This window comes from Hemitrygon akajei, chromosome 7 (genome assembly GCF_048418815.1).
Source record: "Hemitrygon akajei chromosome 7, sHemAka1.3, whole genome shotgun sequence".
NCBI classification, from domain to species: domain Eukaryota; kingdom Metazoa; phylum Chordata; class Chondrichthyes; order Myliobatiformes; family Dasyatidae; genus Hemitrygon; species Hemitrygon akajei.
Genome location: NC_133130.1, coordinates 101844279 through 101861031, shown reverse-complemented (window position 1 = coordinate 101861031; position 16753 = coordinate 101844279). Strand labels below are relative to the sequence as shown.

The 16753-nt window shown below is 42.5% G+C and overlaps 1 protein-coding gene across 3 annotated transcripts in view; it reads left to right on the top strand.

Moving 5' to 3' along the window:
* Positions 1–880: 880 nt before the first annotated feature.
* The window catches only part of map3k4 (mitogen-activated protein kinase kinase kinase 4), a 212342-nt gene continuing 196469 nt past the window's right edge, over positions 881–16753 (top strand). For 2 of the 3 annotated variants that reach the window (XM_073051586.1, XM_073051584.1), the window contains exon 1: positions 881–1131. Coding sequence is in view for 1 of the 3 variants with exons in the window: in XM_073051584.1 (XP_072907685.1) it covers positions 1109–1131 (23 nt within the window). In the remaining 2 variants the exon portion in view is untranslated. Of the gene's footprint in view, positions 1132–1965; positions 2122–16753 lie in introns of those variants that run through there. The other variant, XM_073051585.1, reaches the window with a different exon arrangement.

The following is a 16753-nucleotide window of genomic DNA, read 5'->3' as shown; positions in this document are numbered from 1 at the left end:
TGTTCCTGGAGATACAGACCTCTGATGGATGTAAAATCCTTCACCTGCTCACTAAGGTTAGCAATTTCTAAGCAGTCCAACTATTGTTGGACATCAGCTTTCTAGGTGAATCTCCTCACAAATTCCTTGAACGGTCTCACTCCTCTTACAAGACCTTATTCAGCCACCTACTTCAAAACAAAGTGCCTATGCAAACCTTTGCTTTGCCAAATAGCGAAAGTGGGACATCACGTTGTGCAAGAGAATACTGTATGCACATCTGATTTGCGTTTTAAATGCTTGCCTTCGAGACTGTTGCTGGTGAAGTTGCCATCTTCATGTCAACCACACCAGCAACGGCCTCAGATAGTTCTCCATTCTCCCCTCCCTAATACAAACAAACAATTGATCTACAAATTACCCCCATTAATCTGAAAACCACATCAATGTGAATGAATTCATTTATACCTCCCTTGGAAATCATTCACCCTTCCCCCGCCTCTTCGATGGTAGCCTTTATGTACAAGGTCTCTTCTGGTCTGAACTTGTGTCCACTCTCAAGTTCATTGTCATGTGCACATGTGCGTTGAGGTACACAGGTATAATGCGAATGGTGTTTGCAGCAGCATCACCGGCATGCACACAACACACATAAATGATGCAAGACAGCGAAAATCAAGCAATCCTCTTCAATTTACTTGCCTGCATTTATCATCCATTCTGATGCGTGGCAATATAAACCGCTTGATTTGTTTTTTCTTTTTAAGTTAAAGATAGGATTTGGCTTGGGCAGCAAAGCTGATTGAGCGACAGGATCCGGACGCTGCGCCCCTCGGGCCTTGGCTCGCCCCCTGTCGGCCGCGGGCGGACGGGCGGGCTGGTCGCCGTGGGTTGCCGTAGTTACCGCAGGCAGACCGGTCGCAAGATGGCCGCCGCAGCAGCCGAGCGAAGCCTGAGCGCAGGCTGAGGGGAAGCCGGCGCCGGCACTCCCCTGTCCTCGCAGCATCGTCTGATCGCTTCGTTTACTGCGAACCGAGGTACCCTCTGCCCTTCCTGTCTCTCCGAACGGCGGCCGCCGAGCAGCAGCAGTTATGCTGCGCTCTTTGCACCGGTAGGAAGCTCTCCCGACATGGAACCGTCCGAGCTGCAAAGGTAAACGGGGACGCAGAGAGGGAGGGCGAACGTTTGCATAGCCGGCTGCATGTCGAAACATTGCGGAAGCAGACCGGGCCGCTCCGATCCCCACTCCCGGTCGCCCTGCTTGGCCTTGAGCTGTGTGACCGCCGCGCATGCACAGGGTGCCGGCTGCTTCCTGGCGCTAAGTGGGTACTGTCTGCTCCAGCTTTAAGCTTGCACCGCCAAAACAAAGTAATAAAGAAAACCCGTGCACAATTTACTTTCATGTATATTTTATTTTGCACCCTGCACGAAAGGAAGCGAAAACCTACATGCACTATCATTTTCCGCACTGTTCAGTAGGTAGTGACCGAATTTCATTCGGCAATAACTTCTGCAACAGCAAAGAAAGTGTACAAAATGAATGCCGCCGTGCTGAAGCTGCAGTAAATCTCTGTGTGTGCTTTGAACTGGGTGGGGGTGATACTGAAACAAACATCTGTCGCGGCCAGTTGATACAATGGGAGTTTTAGCGAAAAGACCTCGGCCCTCAAAGCTGCAGCAAAGCATTATTAAAATAGCGAGTATTTAGGGTGCATCTGCATTCAAATATTAGCGTTTGAAGTCTCCTTTCCCCCCCCCCCCCCCCCCCCCCCAGCGAACACTTTGGAGAATTGTGACTTGTTTTTTTTTGAACTGCACTGTCGCAGTTTGTTCATACTGGAGGAAATCCAACTTCTCTACCATCCCCTCCCTACCACCAACTGTTGAAATGCGAAGCCATGTAAAATCCAAACGCCTTCTTAACCACGACGCTTGTCTTTTCCCAACTGGTTCATGCAAGACCAGGTGCTTTCCACACTCTCTAGTCCAGGCTGGTAACCTTGTGACTTGGAATCGTTTCATTTATTGCTTAAAGCTGACATAGATCCTTTCCCAAGCCTGCGTTGGGTTCTTTTTTTCCCCTTCCAGAATTGCTCTGTACAGCAAACACCTAAGTCATTCGCCCTGCTGGACGCCTTCCGAGTAAGTATTGGACATTTAAATCTTCATTTATCATCAAGATTTGAAGGAAACAGCTAATTTGAGAGGCATTTCGATACACTTTACATAGTTTTTTTTTGTCGAGAATTTGTATGCTTGTGAGGAAATGATGAATTTGAAAATAAATGCTAATTGTTGAGTAATCGGCGGAGGACCTGTGAGTTGCTTTTTCATTGGGACACTGACCAAACAGAAGTTTGGAGGAAAGTTTGTTAGAGACTTAAGCGTGGGAGTTTGTGACAGTGTAGCATTGATGCAGATTTAGACCGGAATATGAGGATTATTTTTTCTTGCAGAAAATTTAAGCATTTTTTCCCCGCTGGTGTCTTTAGCTATTGATATATTTTCTGCTTCTACACTGAAAAGCTACACCAGAGAGAGAAAGTGTCACAGGATGTGGAGTTTTCAAGTTGTTATCATTCATTTTCAAAGCCTTGAATTTCCATGATTATTTTCATATTTTCTAGGGTGTGGCCAGGTAGGTTCCATTTACTGCGCGCAAGTAAGATTACTGTACATTTCATCCTGGAATTAAGGATGACAGAAAGATGTTTGCATGTAGGCGAGCCTTTACTGTCACTTTGCTTTAAATACTTTACAATTAATTCTTAAATCGCATTTGGCTTTCACTGAGGGATAGTCTTGTTAGTGTTTGTGAAATTTATTTAAAATAAATTATCGAAGAATTTTATCTTGTCTTATTCCCCAGAACAGGGGTTCCCAACTTGGGGTCCACTGACCCCTCGGTTAATGGTAGGAGTGCATGGCATTTAAACAAAAACTTGGGAGGTTTCCTGAGGTGGGAGAGTCTCAGTCTCAGTCTCAGTCTGAGAGGACAGTCTCAGAATAGAGACCCTTTTAGGACGGAGATAAGGAATTTCTTTAGCCAAAGAGTGGTGAATCTGTGGAATTCTTTGCCACAGGCAGCTGTGGAGGCCAAGTCTTTATGTATGTTTAAGGCAGAGGTTGATAGATTTTTGGTTGGTCAGGCCATGAAGGGATATGGAGAGATTGGGGCTGAGAGGAAAATTGAGCAGACTCAACGGGCCAAATGGGCTAATGCTGTTCTTGTATCTTGTGGTCTAGCCCCTGCCCTAGATTATGATGCTTATCATTCATTAAATTATAGCCTGACAATACCTATCTTCATTATTTGATTGGGAAATCATTTTATAATGTAACCTGAGTTTTTTTAGATTATCATGAACAGATATTGTCATCCACTGGTGAATTTCCACAATGTTCTTAGAGCAGTTGTCTACATCTAAAAGTGGATGAGCAAAAATATTTCTGTAACCAACCTTAGAAAATTAAACAATTAGCATCTCTGGGCTGATTCAAGCTGACATGGAGTGTAGTTTTGTATTTCGAGACAGGTCAAAAAAAGATTTACAACTTCTCAAACTTGAGCAGTGGCAATCAGCGATTGGAAGCATGAGAAGATATAGCTCACTCAGGTTTGTCAATTGAATAAATAAAGACATTGATTTGTGGCAGTTTGGTGTTTTTAGTAGCAGACAATCAGCGATCGGGATTGATCAGCAAGGAGAAATTAAAGCATAGCAGGGACAAGCGAAGTGGCTTTTGTTGGAGTGGACAGTATTAGAGTGGAGAATTCAAGGCTTTAGCTCTTAGAGGCTTCAATGAGGAGAGGCTTGAGTGAGAGAAGTCAAAAAAGCTACAGGTAGGCTTTTTTTCTTTCCCACAGTCTATTGTTTTGCTTCTTTATATGTTTGTACAGTTAGAACAGTAAGGTTGCTTCCCTTGTGGCACGTGAGAAGGTAAGGAGACCTCCAGGAGGTCTCCCTAACTACTTGACCTGCAGGAGGCGCATTCAGTTGCTGTTTCTAACACTCCACGTTAAGGAGTTGGAGCTGGAACTGGATGAACTCTGGATCATTTGGGAGGCTGAAGGGGTGATAGATAGGACATACAGAATGGTAGTTACGCCCAAGGAGACTGGGTGACAGGAAGAGGAAAGGGGTTAAACAGCCAGTACAGATAATTCCTGTGGCCACTCGCCCTCAACAACTTTGGATTCTGTTGGGGGGGGGGGGGGGTGGGGTTGACCTAGCAGAGAAAAGTCACACCGATTAGGTCTCTGGCACTGAGTCTGTCTCTGTGACTCAAAAGGGAAGGGGAGAAAAGAGGCAAGTTGTGGTGATAGGTGATTTGTCAGCTAGGGAGATAAAAAGAAGGTTCTGTGGATGAGAATGAGATTCTTGGATGGTATGTTGCCTCCCAAGACCAGGGTTTGGGACATTATGGATCAAGTCCTCAGCATTCTTAAGTGGGAGGGTGAGCAGCCAGAGGTCGTGGTCAATGTAGGTACCAATGACAAAGGTAGGAAGAGTGATGAGGTTCTGCAAAGAAAGTTCAGAGTTGTGTGCTAAGTTGAAGGGCATGGACTTCAGTACCCATGCCTCGTGCTAATGAGGCCAGAAATACGAAGATCATATAGTTTAACACATGACTAAGGGTGTGAGGAGGGAGGGCTTAAGATTTTTGGATTATTGAGCTCTCTTCCAGGGAAGCTGGGACCTGCACAAGAGAGACGGTTTGCACTTGCATAGGAGGGAACTAACATCTTAGTGTGAAGGTCTGGTGCTGCATTGGGGAGGGGGGTTGCGGTTAAACCTGAGTTGCAGGTGGATGGGAGCCAGAGTGCTAGAACAGTTAGTGGAGAGATTGTGGAAACAAATGTTAAGACTCCAGACAAAGTCAGGAATCAAATGTATGACTAATGTCCTGAACTGCATATATTCCAATGCAAAGAGTATTGTAGGAAAGGTACATGTGTATAGAATTGTGAAATTGGAGCCATTAGACTTGGAAGCAGGAGGGGCAGGACTGGCAGCTCAATATTCCAGGGTTCCGCTGTTTCAGACGCAACAGAGCATGAGAGTTTAAAGGGGTAAGGGTGGTGTTACTAGTCGGAAATTTCATGCAAGTAGTCAGTCAGGACAGACTGGGGAACTCGCCTTGTGGGTGGAACTGAGGAATAAGAAAGGTATGACCATGTTATTGCAGCTGTATTACAGACCATCCAACAGTGCATGGAACTTAGAGGAACAAATTTTTAAAGAGATTGCAGACTGTTGCAAGAAACATAATGTTCTAGTAGGTGATTTTAACTTTCCGCATATTGACTGAGACTCCCGTACTGTGAAAGGCCTAGATGGGATAGAGTTTGTTTAATGTGTTCAGGGAAGTTTCCTTAATTGGTACATAGAAGTCCCAACAAGAGAGTGCGCAATACTTGATCTTTGAGGGAATGAGACAGGGCAGTTGATGGAAGTTTATGTAGGGGAACACTTTGCATATAGTGATCATACTGCCATTAATTTCAAAGTAAATATGGAAAACGACAGGTCTGGCCTGGGGTTGATATTCTCAGTTGGAGAAAGGCCAATTTTGATGGTATCAGAAAGGATCTGGCAAGTGTGGATTGGGACAAACTGTTTCCTGGCAAAGATGTACTTGGTAAGTGGGAGATCTTCAAAAATGAAATTTTGGGAGTACAAAGTTTGTATGTGCCTGTCAGAATAAAAGGTGAAGATAATGGGTTTGGGGAACTTTGGTTTTCAAGAGATATTGAGGCCCTGGTTAATAAAATAAAAAGGAGGTGCATAGCAGGAATAGGCAGGTAAGAAAAAATAAGGTACTTTTGAAGTGTAAAATACAAGAGGACACTAAAGAAAGAAATCAGGAGGGCTAAAAGGGCCTGACAAGGTATTCCCTCAGACCCTGTGGGAGGCAAGTGCAGAAATTGCAGGGGCCCTGGCAGAGATATTTAAATCATCCTTAGTGACAGGTGAGGTACCAGAGGATTGGAGGAAAAGTGCAAGACGCATGGGATCAATTTTGGTTGTATGTTCATTTAAACTTATATTAGAACTTTTTTCTGTTTCTAAGTCTTATTTGTTTTCCTGTCATGGGATGGCTGTGTAAATATGCTGTACTGTATTTGCTCTATGATATGCTGTGCTGCTTGGTAAAATAAGAATAAATAATAATAAAATTTGAATTCCAAAAAAAAGAATCTAAAAATAAACCAGTAACTTATCCCACAACTGAGTGTGACATCAGTAGTGGGAAAGTTATTGAAAAGTATTCTAATGGATTGGATATACAAGTATTTCAATAGACACGGACTGATTAGGGATAGTCAGCATAGGTCGTGTCTAACCAATCTTACGGAGTTTTCGAGTAAGTTACCAGAAAAGTTGCTGAAGGCTATATGGACATTAGCACGGCATTTGACAAGGTCTTGCATGGGATGTTGGTCAGAAGGTTCAGTCGCTCGGCATTGAAGGTGAGGTAGTAAATTGGATTAGACATTGGCTTTGCGGGAGAAACCAGAGAGTGGTAGCAGATGGTTGCCTCTCTGACTGGAGGCCTGTGGCTAGTGGAGTGCTGCAGAGATCGGTGCTGGGTCTGTTGTTATTTGTCATCTTTATCAATGATCTGGATGATAATGTAGTTAACTGGATCTGGAGATTTGTGGATGACACCAAGATTGGGGATATAGTGAACAGTAAGGAAGGCTATCGGAGCTTGCAGTGGGATCTGGGTCAGCTTGAAAAATGGGCTAAAAAATAGCAGATTTTTTAGCCCATTTTAAAATAGCAGATGGAATTTAAAGCAGACAAGTGCAAGGTGTTGCAGTTCAGTATGATCAACCAGGGTAGGTCTTACAAACTGAATGGTAGGGAACTGGGGTGTGTAGTAGAACAAGGGAATTTGGGAATTCAGGTCCATATCTCATTGAAAGTGGTAGCACAGATAGATAGGGTTGTAAAGAAAGCTTTTGGCACATTGGCCTCCGTAAGTCAAAGTATTGCATATAGGAGGTGGGATGTTATGTTGAAGTAGTATGGGATGTTGGTGTGGCCTAATTTGGAGTATTGGGTACAGTTTTGATCACCTACCTACAGGAAAGATGTAAATAAAGTTGAAAGAGTACACAGAAAATTTACAAGGGTGTTGCCAGGACTGTTGACCTTAAATATGGAGAAAGATTGACTTTATTCCTTGGAATGTAGGAGATTGGGAGGAGGTTTGATAGAGGTAAACAAAATTATGAGGGTAAATGATGGGGTAAATGCAAGCAGGCTTTTTCCACTGAGGTTGGGTGGGACTACAACCAGAGGTCATGGGTTAAGCATAAAAGGTGAAAAGTTTAAGAGGAACATGAGGGGAAGCTTCACTCTGTTGGTTGTGAGAGTGTGGAACGAGCTGCTGCTCAAATGATGCACGCAAGCTTGATTTTAACGTTTGAGAGAAGTTTTGATAGGTACACGGATAGTTGGGATATGGAGGGCTATGGTCCGAGTGCATATCGATGGGAGTAGGCAGTTTAAATGGTTCGGCATAAACTAGATAGGCAGAAGGGCCTGTTTCTGTGCTGTATTTTTCTACGATTCTGTGACTCTAACTGATGGAGGAATCACCTGGCTACTTTCAAAGCAAGGCATTGCTCTAAACTCTGAAATATGTTCTCTAGAGTTTTTGGGAGGCGAGAATAAATTTCTTCATGGAGAAATTGTTGGATTTTTGGAATTTTCTATCCCTGAGGGAGTGGGAGTTTATTCAAAACATATTGATAAGTTTGTGGATATTGAGCATATAAAGGATTGGAGACAATGCAGAATAAGTGGAGCTAAGGGAGCAGATCACTTGCAACCTTCATGAACCAGTGAAGCTTGTGGATGTGATTTGTTCGTCAATTCCTTATGAACCATATTGCATTTTTATTAAGATTATATTATAACTGTGTGAAACCACATTGTGAATGTGGCAGAATGGGACTGTTATTTAATTGCTATTTATTTTCAAAGTGCGAAGACTAGTTTGCATTCGTATTAGGGCATCATGGTAGTGTAGCAGTTAGTATGATGCTATTACAGCTTGGGCATCGGAGTTTGGAGTTTAATTCTGACACTATTTTTAAGTAATTTTTAAGTGAACGTGTGGGTTTTCTCTGAGTGCTCTGATTTCCTCCCATGTTCCAGAGATGTACGGATTAGTAGGTTAATTGGTCAGGTAAAATGTCCTGTGATTAGTCTGGGGTTAAATGGCTGGCTTGCTGGGTGATGCGGCTTGTTGGACAGAAAGTCCTGTTCTGTGCCGAGTCTCTAAAGAAATAAATTAAACTGCCTCCAATGAATCATAGGCCCCAAGGTAGTGAGAGCACGGAAGTAGTGTTTTGGAGTGTGAAGATCAGCTTTGATCTGTAGTTGAGCAGTTTCAAATGACTGACAGATCTCCACTGTCCCTATTTCACATGTTCAGATTTCTGGCATTGTCCTGCTGTGGCAGGATTGACATTGGCCTTTTGACAGGATGCCCAACAGGAAAACTTGGGCTAACAAGAATAACTGAAGTGAGTACAGTAAAACTCTGATGATCATGCTGGCAACCTTGGATTAGCAGATTTTCTGGACTGTCAGATGTTATTCGGACATCAATACCACATTATAGTTTTGGTTCACTTTTTCATGTGAGTGTAATAAATGACTCAGTGAATTTGTAGGGTGTGCAGAAACTTGGGCCCTTAGCAGCTTAAAGGACACGCAGGAGCTGAGGCCTCAGTAAGTTAAAAGGTAGCGAGGTAAGGGTTACTTGGTGAGGCCAAAGTCCTTTTAATTATATACTCTACTATATATGATTAAAGAACTCGTGCTCTAAGATTTTGAAAGAGACAACTGACTGGGTAATTGAGGTGGTAGTCTATGGATTCTGGAAAAGTTCAGTCATTCTGGAGGGTAGCTAATGTACCTATTTGCCGCCCCCACCCCCCCCCCCCATGCTGTTTAAGAAAGTAGGGAGAGAAAATGAGGGACCACAGACCAACATCAGCACGAGAAATGAACTGTACTGTTCTATCTGCACTGAAGCTGCAACTATATTCTGTACTCTCTTATTGCTTTTCCCTTTGTACTTCATGTACTTCTAATGGTAATGATCTGTATGGGTAGCATGCAAGAAAAAAGTTTTTCACTGCGCATGACAATAATAAACTAATTACCTATAATAAAATTGGGCAGAGTCAATATGCAAAAAAAATGAAAAGGCGTACTCTTTGATAAATCTTGGTAATTTGGGGTTGTAACTGGTGGAATAGATGAGGGGAAATTAATGGACATGGTATGTGGGACTTTACTAAGGTATCACGTATGAGTTGGGAGATGAAAGTGGAACTGAGGATATTATACTGCCATGGATTGAGGATTGGTTAACAGAAGAAAATCGCAGGCATAAAGTGTATTGTCTGAGAGAGGAGAGCTCCAGAGATCTGTGTAGGCCCTGCGTTTTCATGATCAAATTCAATTATTTGGTTGGCAATGAACAATGGTATACACAAGTGTGATGATATGTAGCCAGGTGGCAGTGTAGATTGTGAGGAAGGTGTGCAGAGGCTTCATGGGATACAAACACAGAGAATAAAGTTCATAAAGCAGATGAAACTTGCCTATTTTTCTGGGGAGGAAGGCAGAGAATTTAAGTTTTTATTTACATTTACAGGAGGGTTATAGTCCCTTCCGGCCCAATGAGCCCACACTGTCCAGGTACATCCAAGTGACCCATTAACCTACTGACCCTTGTGTCTTTGGAATGTGGGAGGAAACCAGAACACTCGGAAGAAACCCATGTAGAGAATGTCCAAACTCTTTACACACAGTGGTGGAAATTGAACCTGTGTCACTGGCATTGTAAAGTGTTGTGCTTTGGTGCTACGTATGATTTCAACTAGAGGAGGGTTTTCCCCCGCCCTTCTGTTATGTTTAACCTGAGTCCTTGATACTATGCATGATTAAATGTCAAGGGCAGTTACTCTTCACCTCTGTTCAGCTCTTCAATCCTAGTTTGAACTAAGACGATAATGAGGTCAGGAGCTGAGTGACTTTCATCAAATCTAATGCGAGCAGGTGGTTGTGATAGCAGCACTGGTTATCCCTTTCATCAGTTTGACAGAGAGTAGGCTGGTAAATGGCCAGTTTGAATTTATTCTGCTTCTGAACAGACATAACCTGGATAATTTTCCAAGCATCTTGGCTAAGGGTGTGGCAAGTTCTGGAGCATGAGTCTTAGAAACCTGCTGATATTACGTCAAGGCCCAAGGTCTTTGCTGTATCCAATTCAGTTGGCTATTTCTGGGTGTCAGGTGGAATGAATCAAGTTAGCTGAACACTAGCATAAAACATATTGGGTACCACTGAAGAAAGGTAAAAGGTCCATCGGACCCTTCTGGTTGAAGATTCTGACAAATGCTTCAGGTGTCTTTTGCCTTGTACATAGAATCACTGAAAGTTAATATGCAGCTACAGCAAGCGATCAGGAATGTATGCATTCATTTTGAGAGGACTAGAATCCAAAAGCAAGGTTGTATTGGTGAGGCTTTATAAGAGATTGGTCAGACCACATTTCAAAGTTCAAATAAATTTTATATACAAGCTTGAGATTAATTTTCCTGTGGGTATACTCCCCAAATCTATAGTGTAGTACTATAACAGGATCAATGAAAGATCAACCAAAGTGCAGAAGACAATAAACTGCAAATGCAAATATAAATAAATATCAATAAATAATGAAGACATGAGATAAAGAGTCCTTAAAGTGAGGTAATCAGTTGTGGGAACATCTCAATGGATGGGCAAGTGAGTTTGGTTATCCCCTTATGTTCAAGAGCCTGATGGCTCAGGGGTAGTAACTGTTCTTGAACCTGGTGGTGTGAGTCCTGAAGCTTATGTGCCTTCTATCTGATGGCAGCAGCAAAAAAAAGAGCATGTCCTCTGTAGAGGGGGATGATACTTTCCTATAGCAGCATTTCGTGTGGATGTTCTCAATGGTTGGGAGGGCTTTACCTGTGATGTACTGGGCCGATTGCACAAAATTTTGTTAGATTTCCCATCAAAGGCATTGGTGTTTCCGTACCAGGCCACAATGCAGCTAGTCACTACACTCCCCACTGCACATCTATTAAAGTTTTGTCAGAGTTTTAGATGTTATGCTGGAACTCTGCAGACTCCTAAGGAAGTAGAAGCACTGCTGTGCTTTCTTCCCAATTGCACTTGCAATTTGGGTCCAGGACTGAACTTCTGAAATAGTAACACCCAGGTATTTGAAGTCGCTAACTCTCTCCACTGCTGATTCTCTGATGAGGACAGGCTCATGGACCTCTGGTTTCCCTCTGCTGAAGTCTACAATCATTTCCTTGGTCTTGCTGACATTGAATGAGAGATTGCTGTTATGACACTACTCAGCCAAATTTTCAGTCTCCCTCTTCTATGCTGATTCATTATCACCTTTGATTCAGCCCACAACAATGGTTTCATCAGCAGACTTGAATTGAGTTGTGCTTAGTCACACAGTCATAGATGTGAAGTGAGTAGAGCAGAGGGCTAAGTACACAGGCCTATGGTGCACCTGTGTTGATGGAGATCGTGGAGGAGATGTTGTTGACAATTGAACCTGACTGGGTTTTACAAGTGAGAAAACCCAGGATACAATTGCACAAGGAGGTATTGTGGTCAAGGTCTTGCAGCTTATTGATTAGTTTTGAGGGATGATGGTATTGAATGCTGAGCTGTAGTCGATAAAGAACATCCTGATGTTTGCATCTTTGCTGTGCATATGTTTCTGGATTGAGTAAAAAGATGGTATCTGCTGTGGAGCTTTTGCTCTGGTAGGCAAATTGGAGTCACCTTTCAGGTAGGAGCTGATGTATTACATCACCAGCCTCTCAAAACACTTCACTCTGGATGTAAGTGCAACTGGGCAATAGTCATTGAGGTGGGTCACCTGGCTCTTCTTGGGCGCTGCTATAATTGAAGTCTGCTTGAAGCAGGTGGATGTCACATACTGCCGAAGCGAGAGGTTAAAGATCTCAGTGAACACACCAGCCAGTTGGTCAGCACAGGTCTTTAGTAATGACCAGGTACCCCATCCGGTCTGGATGCTTTCCGTGGATTCACCCTCCTGAAGGCAGCCCAAGTGTCAGCTTTAGGTACTGAAATTTGGAGTATTGTAAACACTTTTGGACTCCTTATCCAAGAAAAGGTGCGGCATTGGAGAGGATCCAGAGGAGATTCATGAGAGTGATTTTGGGAATGAAAGATTAATTAATGTAAAGATTAATGATTAATGTATGAGTTTGATGGCTCTGGACCTGTACTCACTTGAGTTTAGAAGAGTGAGGAGAGGGAAATCTCATTGAAGCCTATCAGATATTGAAAGGCCTAGACAGAGTTGATGTGGAAAGGGTGTTTCCTATGGTGGGGGGCAGTCTGGATCAGAGGCACAGCCTCAGAAAAGAGTGACATTCTTTTGTAACAGATGCGGGATTTCCTTAGCCAGAGGGTAATGGAATTCATTACCACAGATGATTGTGGAGGCCAAAGCATTGGGTATATTTAAAGCAGTGTTTGACTGGGTCTTGATTAGTCAGGGCATCAAAGGTTATGAGGAGAAACAGGAGAATGCAGTTAAGAGGGATAATATATCAGTCATGGACTGGCGGAACAGACTCGATGGGCTGAATGGCCTAATTCTGCTCCTTTGTCTTATTGTCTCATGGCTTTGTCATAAAGTATGCCAGGCATATTTAAAAAATCAGTACAGAATTGCTGCTGAGGTAAACTCAAAGGATGTATAGATCAGGATGCTGAGGTACCCAGTCAGCATTGAGATTAATGGATGGCAGAGGGAGCTAATGTGCTGAATGGTTTCTTCATTTCTTGAGTTCTGAAAAGATCTTTGCACACTGTAAGAGTTTTCTGCTGTGAGGTGGGAGGAGAGAAGGGTTGGTTAACTAGTAAAGAGGTAGGCAGTTTTCTTTTGTTGGAATGCTGCCGGAATTAGTGGAGTTATTGGTAGTTATTATTAGTTTATTATTACATTTACTGAGTTACAGTAGAAAGACTTTGTGCTATCCAGACACATGATGTAATACACAAGTACATCAAGGTAGTAAAAAAGAAACAATGCAGAATATAGTGTAGCAGCAGCAGAGAAACTGCAGTTCTGGGAACCAAAGGGAAAGGGCTGTGATGATGTAGTTTGGGAGATCAAAAATTCATCTTTCGTGTCAGAGAGGTCCATTCAAAAGTGTAGTGGAAGCTGGAGGTGGTGAGTCTGGTGGTGCATGTATTCAGGTTTCTGTATCTCTGCTAGTTTGAATAGTTTGCAATCTATACAAGTGACTTGGCTGAAGGCTGAAGGCAGACCTGTTTGTTTCAAGAACAATCCAAAATCTACAGAAGGGTATAGGTTAAGAATATACAACATTTGCCAGATAGGTGCATTGTGTGAGGAAACAGATGTTACCTACTTTGGTAGGAAGAATTTTAAAAAAAGCAGAATATTGGTTACAGTGAGAGATGTGATAGCAAAGTGAGATTCTGTTATCCTTATAAAACAAAGTGAGTATTTAAGTACAATTTAGCAGTATTATTTGAATGCTGGCCTTGATTGCAAAAGTAGGGAAGCTCCCTACTACATACCAGACTGCATAATATTTTGGTTTCCTTATTTAGGAAGGGAAATAAATGCATTAGAGACTATTTGGCTAAGATAGATTAGGTTGATTCATGGGTGCAATATAGTTGTGAGTTTGTTAATTGGAATTCAGAATACTAGGTGATTTTACTTGAAGCCCAATATTCTGAGGGGGTTTTGGATAGCATAGATCCCAAGAATGTTTCCCCTTCTGGACAAATCTGGAACTGTTAAGTTAAATCACATGGGATCCAGAGTGAGCTAGCTCATCAGAAATGCAATGATAGAAAGCAGAGGGTGATGGTGGAAATTTTAGACCCATGACTAGTGATATTCCACAAGGCTTCCATAATTGGAATTTGCCTCCACCAATCATTCCAAGCCTCCATTCCCCCCTGACCCCCAACCTGACTCCATCTGCCCAAACCTAACAATCTCTTTTCAACCGGATATACCTATCATTTGCCAACTCCTGTCTCCCCTTCACTTCTTTATATCTTCCCTTTTGCGCTAGTCCTGTTGCAAGATCTTGGCACAAAATGTTAACTATCCCTTTGCTTCCAAGGATGCTGCCTAACCCATTGAGTTCCTTCAGGAGCATGTTTTTTGCTGTGGTCATTATAGCTTGATTTTTAAAATGAAAGATCAGAATAATTAACTCCATTCAAGCTATATGAATATCTTTGAATCAATTTGTATTATTTTGATTTTCTTCCATTAAAATACCTGCATTCCTGTCACTTTATTTAAAATAGAAGTTTCCATTGTATGGTTAGACAAGCAGCAACAAAAATGACTTGAACACGAGAAAATCTGCAGATGCTGGAAATTCAAGCAAAACACACAAAGTGCTGGTGGAATGCAGCAGGCCAGGCAGCATCTATAGGAAGAAGTACAGTCGATGTTTTGGGCCGAGACCCTTCATCAGGACTAACTGAAAAAAGAGATTTGAAAGGGGGAGGGGGAGACCCGAAATGATAGGAGAAGACAGGAAGAGGAGGAGGGATGAAGCCTAGAGCTGGGGTTAATTGGCAAAAGGGATACAAGGCTGGAGAAGGGGGAGTATCATTGGACGGAAGGCCTTGGAAGAAAGAAAGGGGGAGGGGAGGGGAGCACCAGAGGAAGATGGAGAGCAGGCAAGGAGTTATTGTGAGAGGGAAAGAGAGAAAAAAAAGTTATTAAAATTTAAAAATTATGAATGCTTAGCTTCTAACAAACCATCTTGTGCATTAAAGGAATGATTGTTGCAAAGAATGTTAATGGCATTCAGTACTGTAGCTGGAAGAAAGTAATGTGGTCAGTAGGAAACTGAATTGGGAGCTATTTTAAAGACTTAATGGGTTGAGTGGGATATTTTGTTGACAATTGGGTTTTCTTTGGGGTGGAAAACAGAGGAAACAAGTGAATGACTGGCAAAAGACAATATCACCTAAAAGCAACCACTTAACTTGTGTATTATTTTGCAGTTGAGGGGTAAATTCCAGAGTGGAGATACAGTGGTGAGAACAGACTATATATTTGGTTGCTTGGTGGGAGCAATAGATAAAAGCAAAGCCAGTAAAATGTAAACACGAGGAAATCTGCAGATGCTGGAAATTCAAACAAACACACACAAAATGCTGGTGGAACACAGCAGGCCAGGCAGCATCTATAAGGAGAAGCACTGTCGACGTTTCGGGCAGAGACCCTTCGTCAAGACTTATTGCAGGCATTTACAAGGAGGGAAAAAGAAATACAATAGAATATTTGAAAGAAAACAAAGACTAGCAAACAACCAATGTGCAAAAGACAAATTGTGCAAATAAATAATGCTGAGGGCATGAGTTGTAGAGCCCTTGAAAATGGGTCTGTAGATTGCAGAATCAGTTCAGAGTTTTGGTGAATGAAGTTATCCATGCTGGTTCAGGAGTCTGGTTGTTGATAGGTAACATCTCTTCTTGAACCTGGTCGTATGTACCTCCTGCCCAATGGTAGTAGCGAGAAAGGAGCATGGCCTCTGATGGGGGTTCATGATGGTTGATGCTGCTTTCTTGTGGCAGAACTGCATGTAAATTGTGGGGAAGGCTTTACCTTTGTACTGGGCTGTATCAACCTCTCCCTGTAGACTTTTCCCATTCCTGGGCATTGGTGTTTCCATACCAGGCCATGGTGCAACTGGTTAGGATACTTTCCACTGTGGCTGTATAGTAAAGATGAGCTAGAAGCCCTAGCCTGCAGTTCGGCACTGTGAGTGGAGTCAGAATTTAGTGGCTGAGCTGTAGCACTAGGCTTTGAATGGGTTTCTCAGCCATTCAGGCAGCATAATTGGAAAGAGGAACTAGAACTAACATATGAGGTCAATAACCTTTCATCAGAAAGTTCTGCCCGACCTGAGTATTTTCAACATGTTGTTCGTTCAGATTTCCAGCATCTGCAGCCTCTTGTTTCTTTAACTATCAACCTCAGATTGATCTGAGCATAGAATTTGCACTTGGTTGTGGGACTAGGTGGGCAATATCTTCCAGGTGGAACTAGAGCCAGATAAATTTTCCTTAGAATGGGCAAAGGACTTGAATGTCTGGAGGAGTGCGGTAGCCTAGCGGTTAGCTTAATGCTAACACAGGGCCAGTCATTTCCACCGCTTCCAGTAATGAAATTTGTACGTTCTCCCCATGATCATGTGGGTTCCTTCCGGATGGTCTGGTTTCCTCCCATGTTCCAAAGACATATGGGTTAGAAGGTTAGTTGGTCACGTGAATGAAATTGAGCAGGATAGGCCTGTTACAAATACTGCATCTCTAAGTAAAGATTTAAAAATAAGGAATGGGTGGAGTTAGAACTGAAAATATAAACGTTGTTTTGGCCAGATTTTAAAAATCTAATGATTTGAAAGGTGAATTGTGTATAAATTTCTGGATGGGTTGTAAATTTAGTAGACTGGAGGCACAGGGCCATTTAATGGTCAATGATTCTGTTTTTTCAATATCCTTGTGCAAAATCAAAAGACTGACAAGGCAGTATTTGATAATCTGTGTCCAGGAAGCTCTGACCTCATGGCCTGCTGAAAGAAGCATTTCTGGAATGGACTTCTGTAAGTGGATGATATTGTGGTTTTCTATCCTTCAGGCTGTCAGTT